Below are 19,143 nucleotides of genomic sequence, written 5' to 3'. Positions count from 1 at the left end.
GTTTGAACAATAAAACAATTTAGCATAGTACAATATGAATGGGGACAGATCCATCCTCATCAGGTTGTGCTGTATACGATATAAAGTGTAGATCAGAGAAACTTCACACGGTGACTGTGATCTCTTGAAACCACTGGAGGTGCCGTAGTCCGTAGAAATGTTTTTCCACCGTGAATCGCATGCATGGGGAGCAAGGTGGGCTTGACCACCAGAGACTCTGGTTAGGTCAATCTAATCCAACGGTGGAGGCTCCGGTTGTTCTCTTTTGATAAAATAAATTCAATGGCCTAAAATAATGGGTTACCAATTCATGTAAAAACCAAGGGTGAGATTTTTTGCTTTTTATTAAAATTTATATGTGTTTTTTAAAAAAACATTAGAGCATCATGTGACAATTTAGGAGTGTATGTAGGATGCCATGTGACGATTTAGAAGCGTTTGTAAGAAGTTTAATCGACTTTTATATAGAGTCACACATTTGTGTGACTCTATTACCTCCCTCTCCCTCTCTATTAAATTTACAACAATAATAATGAACAATGTACATAATATGTTCATAGAACATATTTGCGTTGTAGATATAACGTTATAACAATATTATCATGGTATCTAATAATTTATCATACATTGGTGCTACCTTGGTGCATCTGATTATTCTTTGCCATGACGCCTCATAGGGGCACGGGTGAGCTTCGGGATTAGTTTTTAAGAAAAAGATAGATCTAACGACCTAAAATCAATTTGAGTAAAAATCGATGGGTCGAAAGTTTTGTTTTTTTTGGGATTTTCTAAAATTTAAGAGTGTCATGTAGTTATTTATAAATATTTGTAAGATGTTTAGTGTATATAAAGAGAGGACAGAGGAAGAGCTGGCTAGATCTATGATGGGAATAAAAAAAAATGAACGGAGGGAGGGTAGTTAAGTGCGTGAGAGCGCTGGGAGCCTTGGAGTGGAGTGGACGGATTGAGACTTTTTTAAAAGATAAGTCTTGATCTAAAATAATGAGCTCATCAATTTAAATGAAAATCGATGGTTGAATTTGTAGGGTTTATAGGGTCTCTCGTGGCATGGACGGAGGAAGATTTTTTTTTAAAAGACAGACCTAACGATTTAAAATAATGGGGCCACCAATGTAATTGAAAATCGATAGTTGAATTTCTTTATTTTATTAGAGTGCCAAGTGATGACTCGGAAGTATTTATAGGGTGTCACGTGGTGGTTTATAAGCATTAGTACAAAGTTTAGTGGAATTTTATTATATAATAGATTTTTTAGATAACGAAGAATTAATAAGGGGTCCTCGCTTGATACATGCATAAAGTCCATCGAGTCTTTTTCAGAATATAATATATTAGCTACAATCATAATTTAGATTAGGTTAAGGTGATTGGATCATTTCGAACCCTTTCAAACAACTAATTTAATTTGGTAAAAACAAGGACAAGAAAAAAAAGAAGCTCATCGTCCTCTCGGGGCTTGGCCGGCGCTGGGGCCATCGCACGGTTGCTGCCGACCTGCCGTCTGCCTCCGAGCAGGTGCTGACCAAATCACATTGAATTGTGGAGATGTAGAGAGCTTGTTGCAATTGATTACTTGTAACTCCCTTTCTATAGAAGACCATGTCTTTTCCTTACCCAACATTTCCTACTGTCATACTCTTAATTTTTGATATGCACTCGTTCTCTAACATCAATGAAAAACTACTAATTATAATTTTGGTTTGCAGCAGAATATTATAAGGGAAAACGAGTTGCTATGCTACAACCACTTGTGCTGATCATATGGGGCTTGAACAGATTGCTGCTAAAATGAATATTTCCAAATTTTTAACAATGCTAAAATTTTAGTAAGTTAGCAATATTGCCAAATTTTGATAGTATAGATCAAATATGTTGTTACCAAAATTTTTAGACAATATCAATATTTAGTAACACACTGAATGCATCGACATGTTTGTCACTTTGCAAAGTTCAACTTCATACTTATAATCGTCGTTGTTCATTCGCTATTAACTACAATGGACAGTTTGTCTTCAAAAGTGACATGATACAAGTTGATAATGCTTTTTAAGTCTGTTGTTGTTTCAAGCATCTGCTGGCAATTTCTGGACCGCTCAGTATTCTTGTAGCATATCCCCAACTTGCAAGCAAGTTGTACAAATGTCTCATTATGAAACTCAGAGTGATGTGCTAAGTTAGTGTACAATGTTCAGAGCACAACAACCATCCGCAGGTCAGCCTCCAATAATTTATGCATATTTTAATTTGGATCGGTTTCTTAGGGTCGTGGTCACAATTTCTTCACTTGAATTTATAAGCACATAATGATTTAATATATTCCATAAACAAATCATGAAATTGCAGATGTAAAATAGAATGAATGCGTCATTAGATCTACACATGTAAACTATGCAATAAAACATAAACATACCAAATATGCGCAACATCTTAAACACGTACCGAGGATCCCAGAAGACCGGTTGCTCAGCAGGAATTACTTGCGGTTGTGGGCGTTGACAACGGCGTACAGCACGCGAAAGAACGGTAAGACGAGCTGTTATGGTCGAACAGGGAGCAGTCGCGCGAAGCACTTTCCAAAAACCTTATTGCCGCCACTACAAGAGCTTAGGCCTTCTATGACTAATTAATTGTGACAATTACAGCCTTTTTCTTGTCATTGTACCCCTTCTATGACACACTAGTGACAAAATAGCTATAGTCATTGAATCCCTGTCATTATCCTCCTTCTGTGACTAATAGACCCAATTGTCATTAATCGTAGTGACAATTGCACACTTGTCACTGGTCTGTGACAACGGTATTTGTCACTATATTTGTCATAATACATTAGATGGGATGCTAACAAGTGTCTAGTCATCTAACGTGGCATATGACATGGCGTGTGACATGGCATGTGGAGTATGACAAAAATAATTGTCACAAAAACGAATTTGGCCCATTTATAACATGGGCTGGTTTTACAATTATAATTCAAATAAGCCTAACTAGCCCATGGGCCAGCCAACCAATTTTGGCCTATTTCTCAACAGCCTTTTTATTTTTTTCATGTAAACCCAGTAGTATTTCAGCCCATTTTACAGCTGATATTGCAGCCCAAGCTCATTTAAAGAATCATCATAAATAATAAACAACTTATAATTTTATAACAAAAATAATTAGACATCCAAACAGATCATTTCCTCCAAAATTAATGGTTCATACAACCATATAATTGTACATATAATAGTTCTAAACATTCACCATCCATACAAATGAATCACAACAAAATACGTCCACCAAAGTCCTACAAGTCCAACAGATCACCAGGTCACTAATCAGTAATACCAAACATACATCCATCAAAATCATTCTAGTCAAGGCAACAACAGATGGCAACTTCCAATCATCGCCTGTTCACCAACTACAGCAACCACTCCACTTACAGCTTCAGTCATGGCACCAATAGCATACACAAGTTGAAATGGGGTGCCGAACACACATGTTGAAATGTAGAAAAAATATAGTTTATATAAAATGTTGGAGCCCGATAGACTAAACAGGCCCATTAAATTTGAGCCCACCAAATTCAATCCAATTTCTGATACCAGAGGCACAGAGCTGATGCGCTAGTCAACTAGAGGAAGAGAAGCATAGGCAGCTGTTCATTACCTTACCTGCAGGGGAAGGCCATTGCGTTCCGCTGGAATCGAAGCGAAGGCTGCAGGGCTAGGGACGAGCAACCGAGGTGACGAGCGCCAGAGCGGGAGCGGGAGGCCAGCCAGGAGCACCGGAGTGGGAGCGGGAGGCTGGTCGCTGGGCTGGCTGAGAGCACCAGAGCGGAGACGGCGGCGGAACCCGCATCCTGCCGTGCATGGCAACTTTGCAGATAACAGATCAACACAAAGAGTGACAGATATAAGTGCTAAAATCAATTAAGTCACATAATATTAAGGAGAACACATGGCAACTTGCATTATGGTGAAGACAACTGTAGTGAGTTCAGAAAAGAATTGATCAAAATGCTGGCATCAAAAGGCAGCAGCAAAGAAGTATTATAGGCTATAACAGAGTGAAATTCCTTCTCCCTAGGATGGAAAGAGCAGTTGGTCACCCTAACTATCTAGTAAGCACTCCAACGACAAACCAAACTGTACACTATATGGGTGTAATAGACTACTAAATATTTGTAGATGAGGAAGATCCTTTTCAAGTGTTGTTTCAATGCAAATTTGTGTCTAATGGCTCAAGTTGTGCTGAAATAATCATTGTTCTATTTAACCTCAAGAGCTTAAGATAACTAGATAAGATCAATATTGTGCTACTATTTCTAGTTAAATAGGCAGAGCATAATATAGAGGCAAGAGTCAGGGCGTATACCCGAGCTCGCCGCCGCCGCTCGCCACCGCGCCGGATCCGCTGCGCCCGACCTCGCCGCCACCGCCCGCCACCGTCGTCGTCGCCGAGGTCGTCATCGCCGTGGGGAGGTCGTCGTCACCATGCCCGAGCTCGCCGCCGCCGCTCGCCACCGCGCCGGATCCGCTGCGCCCGACCTTGCCGCCGCCGCCCGCCGCCGTCGTCGTCGCCGCGGGGAGGTCGTCATCGCCGCGCCCGAGCCGGATCCGCCGTGCCGCCACCGGATCCCCCGCTCCCGCCGCCGGCCGACCCCGCTCCCGCCGCCCACTCCCGCCTCCGGATCCGGGTGGGACGAGGCCTGTGTCGCCGCCCCCTCGTCGTCATCGTCGGGGTCGGCGCCGCCGCCACCACCCGTGTCGTCGTCGTCGTCGCCCACTCGTTGTCGTCGCCGCCCACTCGTCGTCGTCGTCGAGGTCGGCGCCGCCGCGGAGGGGGCAGCCCGAGCGACGAGGACGACGTGGCGGCCGCTAGCCGCCGGCACGCGCACGCCGCCCATGCGCCGAGAGAGGAAGAGAAAGAGAGGGAGAGGAGAGAAAGAGTGAGAGAGAGAGGAAGGAGAGGTGTGAGGAGAAGGGGAAAATATCAGGGGGGAGAGGGGGGAGGAAAGATGAAATATTTTGAAGTGGTGAGGAGGGAAAATTTTTATTTGAAATTTCGAATCAATTTTTATGGCACTAAATCAACTCGTATAAAAAAGTTGTAAAAACCAAATTTGTATAACTTATTTAGATCTACCATTTTTCTTTTGGTCATTTCTCCATCCGAGTTTGATTAGACTATATAAAATTTGAATTTCAAATTATAACAACTTCAAACAATATTTTCAAATAATAAATGATTTCAACTGAAAAAGTCATCAACAACAAAGTTGTATAACTTATCAAGATTTACAACTTTTGTTTTGGTCATTTTTCTATATGACTTTTTGTTGAACAGTATGAATTTGAATTTCAAATTACGACAACTTCAAACAATATTTACAAGTAATAAATGATTTCAACTGAAAAAGTAATCAATAACAAAGTGGTATAACTCATCAAGATCTATAACTTTTATTTGGGTCATTTCTTCATCTGACAAAGCGATTTGTAACATTGTTTACAAATTTTACATATCTCTTATATAGTTTATAAACTATAAGGGAGATATGTAAAATTTGTGAACAATATTACTATCACTTTATTGGATGAAGAAATGACCCAAATAAAAGTTATAGATATTAATGAGTTATACAACTTTGTTATTGATGACTTTTTCAGTTGAAATCATTTAGTATTTCAAAATATTGTTTGAAGTTGTCATAATTTGAAATTCAAATTCAAATTATTGAAACAGAGTTATATCGCAAAATGACCAAAACAAAAGTTGTAGATATTGATGAGTTATACAACTTTGTTATTGATGACTTTTTCAGTTGAAATCATTTAGTATTTAAAGATGTTAATTGAAGTTGTCATAATTTGAAATTCAAATTTTATATAGGTCAATCAAACTCCGATGGAGAAATAACTAAAATAAGATAGGCAGATCTCAATAAATTATACAACTTTGTTTTGGACAACTTTTTCACATAAGTTTATTTATTATGATAAAATTCGATTCGAAGGTTTAATATTTTGAAATTAATTGAAAGGAGGGAGGCAAAATGGACTTCTCGGTGAGGGAGGAGCAAAAGGGCTGGCCCATAGCTTCATTCCATCTCTGTTTAACCCTTTTTTTCTTTTTATTTTCTTATACTATTGTGAAGTAACACACAAAAGACATAATAAATCAACTTTTATGAAAAAGTTGTAAAAACAAAGTTGTAGAACTTATTGAGATATACCATTTTAGTTTTGGTCATTTCTCCATCTGAGTTTTATTGAACTATATAAAATTTGAATTTCAAATTATGACAACTTCAAACAATATTTTTAAATATTAAATGATTTCAACTGAAAAAGTCATCAACAACAAAGTTGTATAAATCATTAATATCTACAACTTTTGTTTTGGTCATTTTGCTATATGACTCTATTTCAATAATTTGAATTTGAATTTCAAATTATGACAATTCAAACAACATTTTCAAATACTAAATGATTTCAATTGAAAAAGTCATAAACATCAAGGTTGTATAATTCATCAAGATCTATAATTTTTATTTTGGTCATTTGTGTCTCCCAGTGTGTAAAATGTACAAGATGAAAAGAATCAATAATTACACAGCAATGGAAGAGTAGCTCAGTGGTTTGTCCTGGGAAGCCAATCAGCTAGAGGGCGTGGGTTCGATCCCTCCTCATTGCAAGAAGCGCTACATTTTTATTCTTTTCCAGTTAATATTCTAACTTACACATGGGTCCCACATGTCCACCTAGACATGCTCACGTGGCTGTGCCAAGGTGTTCCTTTTTTTAAAAAAAATGGATTTTAAATTATGACAATCATATTCATTCACTTTCGTCATGAACTATTGTCACAAAAAATGGGAAAGGCACATGGTGACATTTGTTTATGACTAAATTACAACTTAGTGACAAACGCTTGTCATCCAAAGAAAAATTGTCATAAACGCGTCACTACTGTGACTAAAATGTGTTTTGTCATATGAAATTTGTCATAGAAGACCAAATTTCTCACATGTCCACCTAGACATGCTCACGTGGCTGTGCCAAGGTGTTCCTTTTTTTAAAAAAAATGGATTTTAAATTATGACAATCATATTCATTCACTTTCGTCATGAACTATTGTCACAAAAAATGGGAAAGGCACATGGTGACATTTGTTTATGACTAAATTACAACTTAGTGACAAACGCTTGTCATCCAAAGAAAAATTGTCATAAACGCATCACTACTGTGACTAAAATGTGTTTTGTCATATGAAATTTGTCATAGAAGACCAAATTTCTTGTAGTGCGCCTTCTCTCGGAGCAGGACGTCGAAGGCAGAGGTTCCTGAGACTTGCTCTCCCGATCGCCGGTGCACGTCGACGAGCGGAATGGAGTAGACTACGAGTGATGGCGCAGCGTAGAGGAGGAGGCAAACCCTATATTGATTTCATATATTGCGTGGAGGCGGCGGCTCAGCATATATAGAGATATCAGGACGCTTGATCAGGATGCATGCACGATGTCCGCTCCGTGTAACCAAACCGGATAAGTCGCGCGGAACTTATCTGGACTGCACGCCGTTTTATGCACCGGATTTTTCAGAGTATTTTCAAAACAAACAAATCTGAATTTCTGGTAGCAAAACAAAACTGTAAAAGGAGGCTGCATCTGCACAAGAGTGAGGAGCCAATTTTAGCGGACCATTCGACCTATAACATCGTGCAAGCACGCTTCCATGCCATGCCATGCCTAGCCTGTGGCCAGGCCAGGCGAGCGAGCGTGCGCGAGTGTTCCCCCTCTTCTCTCCACCTCACATGCTTCAAGTTTCTCGGAGGGCATCCTCCCTTTTAAGGAGGTCCCCCTCTCCTAGAATAAGCAAGGTGGTACTAAACTCCTCATGCATACTATCCCATGAGGTGGGCTTTTGTGATTTTCCACAGAATTAATCTTCGAACGGGCTAAGGCCCATCTATTAATTCCAATAATCCCCCACCAAATCTCAAAATCCCACTAAGATTTGCCTTTTCCAATGTACTGTTTATATACTAGCGGTTCGATGGAGACCGATTAAGGTTGAGCATCTACCTAGAACTCTAAGCTACACTTACTCACAACATGAACAATGGACTACGCCTTGAATTGTAAGTCTTGTGCGAGCAAGTTTCACTCAGAGTCTTATCTGGTACTAGACCATCTGTAGACTACCCCTCGGGTGGAGCGTATAAGTCATACTTTGGTCTTTTAGTAAACTTCCTAGAAGATTCACCCAAAATTTCCATAGACTGTGACCAATAGTCAAGCTCACAAAGGTTAGTTCTTTCAAGAATGCTCTACAGGACAGCATCTTCGCTAATTAAAACCAACAGAACTCATTAAGGCATAGCCAACCTGCCTTGCAGCTCACGAGAGTACATGCATCTTCACTTAGAGAGGGTTTATATTGGTACTTTCCTTCAGTTAACTAATGACTTGTTCTTCCCAGGATCTAATCCACGGGATCTCCGATCAATAGACTAGGTTACCGCCATAGTATAACTCACATGGGTCTCAAACCCATTTCCTTCGATGCATTGTCTATCACATTTCGTGATAGTTCCTTCATGAAGGGATCTGCCAAGCTTTTAGCTGTTTCGATTTAATCTAATTTTATAACCCTAGAGTTTCTCAATTTCCTGACAGACTTCAATCATCTTTTCACATGTCTAGACGATTTCATGTTATCCTTAGAACTGTTCACTTTGACAATTACCGTTTGATTTCATGTTAACGATAAGTTTCGACCGTCGCATTACCGAAATAGAGGAGAACTAGTTATGCTTGCAATGCATATCCATGTTAGAATAATGATATTCCACTAGTATTTGGTTCACTAACCTTTTTGCAGAGAATAACCACAAAATGGAGGAGAATTGACATCAACTCAGATGATAAATCAATCGGACGATGTCGAGAATCAGACTTATGCATGAATGGGCTAAGAACTCAGAATTGACACGATGAACTGCGCCAAAATTTACAAGTCTACATATGAGAGCAAATGAGGAGGCCACCTGTCGATTTTGGGCTAGGCCGGCACGATCCATGGTTCGGCCGAACCTCCCGTGGTGCCAATGGATGCAGAGTTTTGATGGATAGAAGGGATTGATCCTCAATGATGGTTAGAGGGTATTACCGACCTTTCCAACCGTCATAACCGTCATTACCTGCCTATAAAAGGAGCTCTCATCCTCACTTCACTCACACACTTCAAGCAAAGAGCTCTCTCATATTCTCTCAAGTTAGTTTAGTGTTCTCAAGCTAGTGGAATAGGAATAGAGTAGAAATCGGAGTCCGGAAGCCTTCGGAAGAGTTCGTGTATGGCTCTAGTAGCTCTTCTCTTCTCTTTTGTAAGCTTTGTACTTTTATTAGAATACTCTTCTATATACATTTATAGTATTGGAAAACTTTCCGAGTATGTGAATGCCAACTTTACATTATGTTCATGTTATACTAAATATACTGCTAACTTATCTGGGAGATGCATTGGTACAGGTAGAGTGTTTGCTTATGCAATTACTCTATGTCATGACGACGGTATTAGAGTAGTATATGGTAGTTTGGGCGTGGTGTCTAGATTACGAGATATCATTATTTGGGGTTATATGCTGCGGATGAGAGGTGGGCCGCTGATGGTGACAGCTTAGTACGGGTATTCCTCCGCGCGTGTATATAGTCCTAAGTTAATTTCATGGGGAGGGTACTCCTCCATATTTAGCCCCGGTTGTATGGTCAACTCAGCAGTCAGGGGTAGCTTCTCGAAGCACTAGGAGGGCATCGGATAGAGGGTATTAGCTAGTATGTCAGATAACTAGGATGTATGTATACTATGTATAGTAGAAGTATAGGAATAGATTCTCTTTCTATTTTCTTTCCCCTTAGCTTAGATAATTTAGTATGAGAATCAGTAGCTCACTGCCTGTGTGTCACTCTACCCTTGGATTATCTTAACCCCTACCTAGACTATGATTTTTACAAGTAACATATAAATTATTAGTCAGGTTCTCTCTACTATGATCTTCCCACGGGATTAAATAAATACAATACCCTTGGAATACTCTAGGGTGAAATACTACAATGGTATATCCGTGTGCTTGCGGATGAACTCTATAACCATAATATACCATGAGTATTTCTGCGTCATTGCTGGGAATTATATTTCTAGTAATGTCGTTAAGAAATACCAAGAAGCATTTCTGGCGCCGTTGCTGGGGAAGATTTATAATAGAGATTACCATAACTAATACTTTATATTTACCTTTGTATAATCACCGTCCTTTGCAGGCTAACCTTGGTTGTTTTCACTTTTGTCATGGAAGCAGGGTAGTGCATGACTGGTTTCAACTTGCCGGAAAACTTTAAGAAAAATCCAGAAGCTTTCTTCCGGAGTGTCAAGCCGCGAGTCGTCGCTCTGCAGAAAACTCTCCCGACAAAGAAACCAGCCATACCAGCGCCACCGACCTTCAATACTATGGCTGACAAGACACTCCATGAATTCGCTGCTCCCTCTGCTAACAATGTGGCCATTGGACCGCAGATCAACATGGGAGACGTGAATTTTGATTTGTAGTCCAGCCTCATCACGATGGCGCAGGCTAGCCCATTCTGTGGCAAGCCGAACGAGGATGCCAATGCTCATTTGCAGCAATTCCTGGAGATTTGCAGCATGTACACCATGAAGGGTGTCAATCCAGATGTCGTCAGGCTGTGGCTGTTTCCGTTTTCCCTCCTCGGGAAAGCGAAGCAGTGGTTTTATGCCAACCGTGCTACAATCAACACCTGGGACAGATGCTCTACGACATTCCTCTCGAAGTTCTTTCCGATGGGCAAAACCAACGCCCTTTGTGGGAGAATTTCAAGTTTCTAGCAGACAAGGGACGAGTCTATTCCTGAGGCGTGGGAACGACTTCAAGAATATGTGGACGCCTGTCCTCATCATGGGATGGACGACTGGCTGATCCTGCAGAACTTTTACAATGGACTCATTCCCATGTCTCGTGACCACCTAGACGCGGCAGCTGGAGGAGCAGCCTTCTCCAAGACAGTTCAAGGAGCTGTTGATTTAACAGAGAAGATGGTCTTTAATATGGGTTGGAGCGAGGAACGACTCCAAACCCGTCAGCGAGGAATGCACACCGTCAAGGAGACGGAAATGCTTGCTGCCAAGCTAGACCTCCTAATGAAGCGATTGGACGACCACGACAAAAGACCACAAGGCACCGTCAAAGCCTTGGGCTCACACGTCACGTGTGAGGTTTGCGGCAGCATGGGCCATTCTGGGAATGACTGCCCGGAAACCCGTGAAGAGGCGATGTACATGGGCAATAACAACAACAGCGGGTATCGTCCACAAGGAGGTCAGGGATGGAACCAGCCACGCCCATATTATCAAGGAGGCAACAGCAACGATAGTTTCTCTAACCAACGCTCCTTAAAAGCTAAAACCACTGATGCCTTAAGCAAAAAGCTAGCTGCCAATGACATGGTCTTAGAAAACATAAATGTTAAGCTAGATGGCTTCGCTTCTGCTTTTCAAAACCAGCTGAGCTTTAGTAAGATTATAGAAACCTAGCTAGCTCAATTGGCCGCATTAGTACCTGCAAATGAGTCTGGGAGGATTCCGAGGCAACCCAACTACTCCTTTGAAAATGTCAGGGCGATCACAACGAGGGGAGGTAAGTCCACTCGTGATCCGCCATATCCTAACCTTGCAGGGACTAATGGTATCAACAAGGAAGCACCATCTGGTAATCCGGCTGACAAAGAGGTTTAGCCAGAGAAGGCTATGCCGCAGGAATACTGCGACACACAGTTGCTATTGTTTCCTCAAAGGAACAGGAAAACGTCAGTGGATGAGTAGTTCGCTCGTTTTGTTGAAGTGATCCAGAAGATTCACATCAACGTGCCGTTGTTGGACGCTATGCAAGTGCCGACATACGCACGTTATCTCAAGGATATCCTCAACAAGAAGAGACCACTCCCAACAACGGAGGTGGTCAAGCTGACGGAGCAATGCAGCAACATCATACTCCACAAGCTCCTGGAGAAGAAGAAAGATCTGGGGTGTCCAACGATCACCTGCTCGATCGGGGCACAGCAGTTTGACCAAGCTTTGTGTGACCTTGGAACAAGTGTCAGCGTCATGCCCAAAGACGTCTTTGACAAACTCAACTTCACGGTGTTGGCACCAACACCGATGCGCCTGCAACTGGCTGATTCATCAGTCCGTTACCCAGCAGGGATAGCGGAGGATGTGCCGGTCAAGATACAGGATTTCTTCATCCCGGTTGACTTCTTAGTGCTGGACATGGATACGGGAAAAGAAATGCCGCTCATTTTGGAGCATCCGTCCCTTAGCACTGCAGGAGCCAACATCAACATGGGGACGAGAAGTATCCGTTTCCATATCAACGGGAAGGAAGAGAAGTTTGAGTTTCAGCCAAGGACCGAACAATGCTCCATGGTCAGAATCAAATACGGGCAAAATCTGCAGAATATCCAAGCGGTCAACGTGGAGCCACCCAAGATGAACAGCCTGGTGAAGTTCATGCAAAATTTCCTGGAGAAGGAAACAACAATGCCCAGGAACCGTTATTGGAAGACGCCGATAAAAGCTAGTAAACCAGCCCAGAAGCTAGAGCAATCGGCTCAGAGAAAGCCGTCTCTCGCACCGAAACCAAAGAAGATGTGGAAAGAAAAGCCAAAGACACCCGCTCCATCACCTCCGGAGACGGGTGGAAAATCTGCAAACTAAACTAGAAGGAGGTACGGTCTTGCACGTCGGACCCAAAATGACGCGACCTTCGCCAACAAGTAAATTAGCATGTATCGACATATTTATTTTCAACAATTTAAACTTTTGCATCAACACATGTTTGAATTTCAAGTTTGCAATTAGGATTTAGAATTTTGTGGAAATTCTTTCCAATGAATTTTTCAGAGCAAACCAAAATAAAATTTTCAATGAAAATTCATTGTGCCATGACTGCGCTAACCGTTGGAACCCAACGGCCGAAAGTCGGGCCGGTCAGACCCACCAGGGGTTCGGCCGATCCCCCTGTTTCGGCCAAACCGGCCAGGCAACGGTTACCTGCCACTTTTGGCGGGGTAACAGCTAGTGGGTCCCACATTTTCATTCCCTCTCCAAAGTTTGCTCTCAAATTCATCCAAGCTTTGATAGTTTCCCTCAAATTCAAATATTTAGTTGCATACATACAAGTTGCTTTGGTAAAACTAACAGGCTGGTGAAATTCTTGCTATTCTAACCCCCGCCGAGTTAGTACGTTCTTGCTCCATTGTGCAGAATGAGGAGGCGATTGTCTCGTCTGTTCAACGGATCCGGCTCTGCATCAAGTCATCATGACGATTCTAGTGCTCGTTCATCAGGCGATGTCTCGATGGAGGACGCCGATGCTCCACGACGTCTCCTGAACGACGCCAACCTCGACCTTTGTTGGCGGCCGTTAAATGCCGATTCTATACCGCCAACACCTGCATAAAGTCCGGATAATAAAACATCCAACATAGTGGTAGGTGCTTAATCTCACATATTCCACAAGTGTTGGTATATATTTGTATGCAGATGATAAACCCCGATGTTGGGAGGAAAATTAGACTAAAGTGAGGAGAATTATGTATCCGTGCAAGGAGAGGTTGTGAACTTCATCGAAACATCAGTGAATCAACCCAAAATACCGAAGAATGAATAGAGGAGGATCAGGGGAGAACATGGGCAAAAGGCCAGGCTAGATGGGCCCAGCCCGGGTTCGGCCGAACCACCACTTCCACCGTTGGATGTGGGGTTTGGCGTGGACGTCCCAGATGCATCCCTGATGACGGTTGGAGGGCACTTCAGACATTTCCCCTTCGCCAACCGTCATACCTAACCCTATATAGGGACATCATCTCACTCACTTCAACACACACTTCCAAGCTTGAGCTGAATTATAAGAGGCTATTGTACTATATTGTATACTAGAATAGGAAGAGAGTAGAGTAGAAGAAGTTGGAAGAATTCCGGAGTTATCGGTAATCTTCTCTTATTTCTTTTATTCTGTTTATTACTCTGAATTCAATATAATATTATTCTTGAGTAATCTAGATTTATCTTGTGAGAATTATCTCTTGGTTAGTTCCTAAATAGCATACAGGATTATTGTTCACTATAATCAACTAAAATATAGTGATTGCTTTGGTGAGTTCTAAACACTAAAGTAGATATTAATTGCTTAGACGTGGTGTTTAGGTAATTGTTATCCAGTAATTGCTGCGTATCCCATAGTACGTTTGAGGTAGGTTAGAGGTGGTGACAGCCCTCGAGATCACTTAAGTCCTCCCTATCTAGGTACGTAGTAGAGCGACATCTAGGAACACCGGGTTGCCAGTGCCTGAAGTATTGCGTTAGGATTAAAGTTAAGCTTTGCCTAGACACTGTTTCTCACTAGTAAATCCTCTCTATCCTGGCCTATCATTTGCTTGGTGTCCTTGGATGAACCGGAGGAAGATCTGATCACACACGTTCCCGTAGATTCGATACCCTTGTAATACTCCGTAGGGGAAGTGCTACATCGGTATATCCGTGCGCTTGCGGATTTTATCTATTACCGTATTAAATACCAACAACCTTGTCGATGATAGGGAAAGACAAGCCTACTACATGCTGAGTGACCGGGAGTATGCTCACACGCAGGAATACTCTCCGGAGCTGCTGAAAAAGATAGGTATGGATATTGACTTTCGTGCTATTTGGAAAGCTCCTGGTTGATAGAGATTTGCTGTGGTAGATGAGCCTGGTTCTCATTTGCAATTTCTGTGCACTTTGAAAGAATCTGAAGATGGAATTTCCTTTCGCTTCTTCCATAAGGAATATACACTTTCATGGAAAGGATTAAGTAAATTTCTTGGTTTTCACGATTCCTGTAAAATCGATCTCTAGAAAGGAATTTCTGGGTTCAAGAAAAATAGGTTTTTGGGAAGATATTTCTGGTGCTCCAATTTGCAAGAAACCTAGGACAAATAATATCCATAATCCTACACTTAGGCTCATGCACAAATGGATTACTATGACTTTATTTCCTAGAGGTGATCTTAGACCCGTTAGGGGGATGAATTAATTATCATGTTTGCCATGGTTAGAAAGATCAAAGTTGCTCCTGTAAAATGTATGATAAGGCAATAGTTAGAAAGTATAAGATTTTCTGCTCCTATTGAGTGCACTTCCTTGATTTCTTGGATAGCTAAGGACTAGGGGTCGTCAATGACCAGATTGCTTATATCTCAGCCGCTCGTCCCTGTACTGATGAGAATTATCTAGTGCGAGGGCACATTCTAAAACATGGAGTAGATGGATCTTTGATTTACTTTTTCCCCGGTTGTACAAATGAAATCCCATTGCCTAATGCGGGATATCATTTGTACAACTACCATCAACTAACCATTCCCCTGCAGACCATAGAAGAATCTTGTGCAGGTGGAGCATACAGGGAGACACGCAACATGGCAAGGAATGAACGAGAAGGTTCATCATCCTCAACACCCGTGCAAATGTACGAGGCAGGTTGGGAGCCAACTAGGGATGCACTCGGATGGACCCAAGCTCCACGCCACAACATCGGAGTCTCAAGCTGGGCAAGTGCCAGTGAGGACCGGTGGCGTGCACCTCATGACATACACTGGGGGGACAGTCAACCCCCCAGATCAAGTGGTATGCCTCGATCTCCAGGTGAATGGTGGGACTTAGGTGAAATCACCAGGAGAATGGATACCCTCGATGTGTAGACGGGAGAGATTCAATACAACCTCACGGAACACATAGCGCAAACACAAGAATGGCAACAGACTGCTGATGCTCAGTTCGCCAACATCAACAACATGATGCAGCAACAGCATGATGATCTTCAAGCGTACTTCCGCTTTCAGGGGTTCAATCCTTACCAAGGACCTTGAGCGAAAGCCAGGCTTGGGGGCAGACATCTCTCTCCCCATTGAGGTAACTTGTATCACATTGCATATTTCCCTTTCGAATTGCATGTTTGCTTTCCAATTGCATTCTATAAACCTGAAAACAACATAAAAATTTGCAAAATAGGAAATACTAAAAAGATAGGATAGGTTTTGTCATGCTAGGTAAGACAAACTAGTTATCTTTGTTGAAATGATGAATAGTTGTTCTGTTTTATATCTCTTATATATGGGTTCATAGGTAAGTGCTCTCTCAAAGATTAAATATAAGTAGCCAACAATTATCTAGGAACCTGGGGTAAAAGAGCTGTATTTGCTAATCTGAGTCTAAGTTGTTGCGAGATATGAGATAGTAAATAAGAGTTGCTATGATCCTAGTTCTGGTTTAACTTGAATTCCGGATGTTTTGTTTTTTCAAAATGATAAATTGAAAAGTTCCTCGTTTGATATAAATTCCTACCAAAGCCAAAAATATGCCATCATTATTTAAACGATATACACTTTGGTTACTTGCCATTCCATTGAACTTTGTCAAATTCTTATGACTTGTGTAGATACTTCTCATGCTCTATGATCAAGATCATACACCCACATGTATGCACATGCTAAACTCCTACACTGGGAGCTAGCAATTATCCATTCCATTTCCATACTACCACCAAAATAAATTCTCCATGCTTTTATGTGCTTTCTTCTCCTAAAAAGAAAAACCTTTTTGAAAAAAAAAGAAGGGAGGGAAAGGCATGGTTATAAAAAAAAGAAAAAACAAAATAATAAATAAAAGTTATTCTGTCTCAAGCATGAGCATGATATTGAAAATATAGCCATGCCCTCTTTTTAATAATAAAAGAATGATTTTTTGGGAGAAGAAAGTAAGCACAAAGGAGAAGCATTTTCTTTATTTTTCCTTCATATTTCATTTCCACCATATATCACACACACACTTTGCACGATCTTGATCTTGAGTATGTTTAGTCATTTATTTTAGACTAAGTTTTTGACTTAGTAATAAATATGAATGCAAGTATGCCATGTTTGATCCCTACCGAGCCCCATATATCAAACCTTAGAGTAGGAATCAAAAAAGCAATTTGGTGAGGAATTCAAATTGATACACTGAGAGAGACTGAGCGAATCATTTGAGGAACTTGGATTTCTTTTGCAAAATGATTTAAAAACTTCCGGAATAAAAGTTGAATAAAGATTGGGTGACTAGTCCTCTAATTGTTGTTCTGTCTTTCAACTACCCAAGGCAAGGAGAAGTAGTGTCCCATGGGAATCAGGGGTAAGGGTAAGCCACCGTGCCAAAGAATATTTAATTTGAGAGAGAGTACATATACCTTCCACCTGTACCATTGAGATATACAGCATAGTAGCAACTCATGATCAACAACCAAGTCTTTGTTTCCTTTCGTCCTTTACTCGGGATGAGCAAAGGTTCAAGCTTCGGCGGTTTTGTTAAAGGTCGTTAGCGATTAGTTTCGACTGTCAATATTACCGAAATAGAGGAGAACTAGTTATGATTGCAATGCATATCCATGTTAGAATAATGATATTCCACTATTATTTGGTTCACTAACCTTTTGCAGAGAATAACCATAAAATGGAGGAAAATCGACATCAACTCAGACGATAAATCAATCGGACGATTTCGAGATCAGACTTATGCATGAATGGGCCAAGAACTCGGAATTGACACCATGAACTGGCCAAAAATTTCCAAGTCTATGTATGAGAGAAAAGGAGGAGGCCACCTATGGATTTTGGGCCAGGCTAGCCCGACCCATGGTTCGGCCGAACCTCCCGTGGTGCTAGTGGATGCAGGGTTTGATGGACGGTTGGGATTGATTCCCAATGACGGTTGAGGGTATTACCGAACTTTCCAGCCGTCATAACCATCATTATCTGCCTATAAAAGGAGCTCACATCCTCACTTCACTCACACACCTCAAGCAAGAGCTCTCTCATATTCTCTCAAGTTAGTTTAGTGTTCTCAAGCTAGTGGAATAGGAATATAGTAGAAATCGGAGTCCGGAAGCCTTCGGAAGAGTTCGAGTGTGGTTCTAGTAGCTCTTCTCTTCTCTTTTGTAAGCTTTGTACTTTTATTAGAATACTCTTCTATATACATTTATGGTATTGGAAAACTTTCTGAGTATATGAATGCCAACTTTACATTATGTTCATGTTATACTAAATATACTGCTAACTTATCTAGGAGATGCATTGGTACGGGTATAGTGTTTGCTACTCTATGTCATGACGATGGTATTAGAGTAGTATCTGGTAGTTTGGGCGTGGTGTCTAGATTATGGGATATCATTATTTGGGGTTATATGCTGCGGATGAGAGGTGAGCCCCTAATGGTGACAGCTCAGTACAGGTATTCCTCCGCGCGTGTATATAGTCCTAAGTTAATTTCCTGGGGAGGGTACTCCTCCGTATTTAGCCCCGGTTGTATGGTTATGATGGGTTGTCGTTAGGAACTCGGCAGTCAGGGGTGGCTTCTCGAAGTACCAGGAGGGCATCAGATAGAGGGTATTAGCTAGTATGTCGGATAACTATGATATATGTATACTATGTATACTAGAAGTATAGGAATAGATTCTCTTTCTATTTTCTTTCCCCTTAGATTAGATAATTTAGTATAAGAATGAGTAGCTCCCTGCTCACTTCTACACACACTTCAAGCAAGGGCTCTCTCATATTCTCTCAAGTTTAGTTTAGTTGTCTCAAGCTAGTGGAGTAGGAATAGAATAGAAATCGGAGTCCGGAAGTCTTCGGAAGAGTTCAGGTATGGCCCTAGTTGCTCCCCTTTCCTCTTTTGTAAGATTTGTATTTTATTTAGAATATTCTTCTTTATACATTTCTGGTATTGAAATACTTTCCGAGTATATGAATGCCAACTTTACTTTATGTTCATGTTATACTGATTATACTGCTAGCTTATCTGGGAGATGCATAGGTACGGGTATAATGTTTGCTATTGCAATTACTCTCTGTCATGACGATGATATTAGAGTAGTATCTGGTAGTTTAGGCGTGGTGTCTAGATTATTGGGTATCATTATTTGCAGTTATATGCTACGGATGAGAGGTAGGCCGCTGAGCTATCACCAGCCTGAAGTATCGCGTTAGGATTAAAG

General features: G+C 41.3%; 1 protein-coding gene and 1 non-coding gene across 2 annotated transcripts; both read right to left on the bottom strand.

The window, feature by feature from the left end:
* Positions 1-3,249: 3,249 nt before the first annotated feature.
* LOC127786095 (uncharacterized) lies at positions 3,250-4,472 on the bottom strand. The gene is made up of 3 exons (XM_052313417.1): positions 4,378-4,472; positions 3,675-3,878; positions 3,250-3,304 (listed from the first exon to the last, which is right to left on the bottom strand). Exons 1-3 carry the CDS (start codon positions 4,470-4,472, stop codon positions 3,250-3,252), a joined length of 354 nt encoding a protein of 117 aa, XP_052169377.1.
* Positions 4,473-10,877: 6,405 nt separating this feature from the next.
* LOC127753560 (small nucleolar RNA R71) lies at positions 10,878-10,984 on the bottom strand. The gene has a single exon (XR_008012617.1). It is a non-coding gene; the product is annotated as a small nucleolar RNA R71 (small nucleolar RNA).
* Positions 10,985-19,143: the final 8,159 nt, after the last annotated feature.

This window comes from Oryza glaberrima, chromosome 10 (genome assembly GCF_000147395.1).
Source record: "Oryza glaberrima chromosome 10, OglaRS2, whole genome shotgun sequence".
Lineage (NCBI taxonomy): Eukaryota > Viridiplantae > Streptophyta > Magnoliopsida > Poales > Poaceae > Oryza > Oryza glaberrima.
This window is presented reverse-complemented; position numbering and strand designations above follow the sequence as displayed.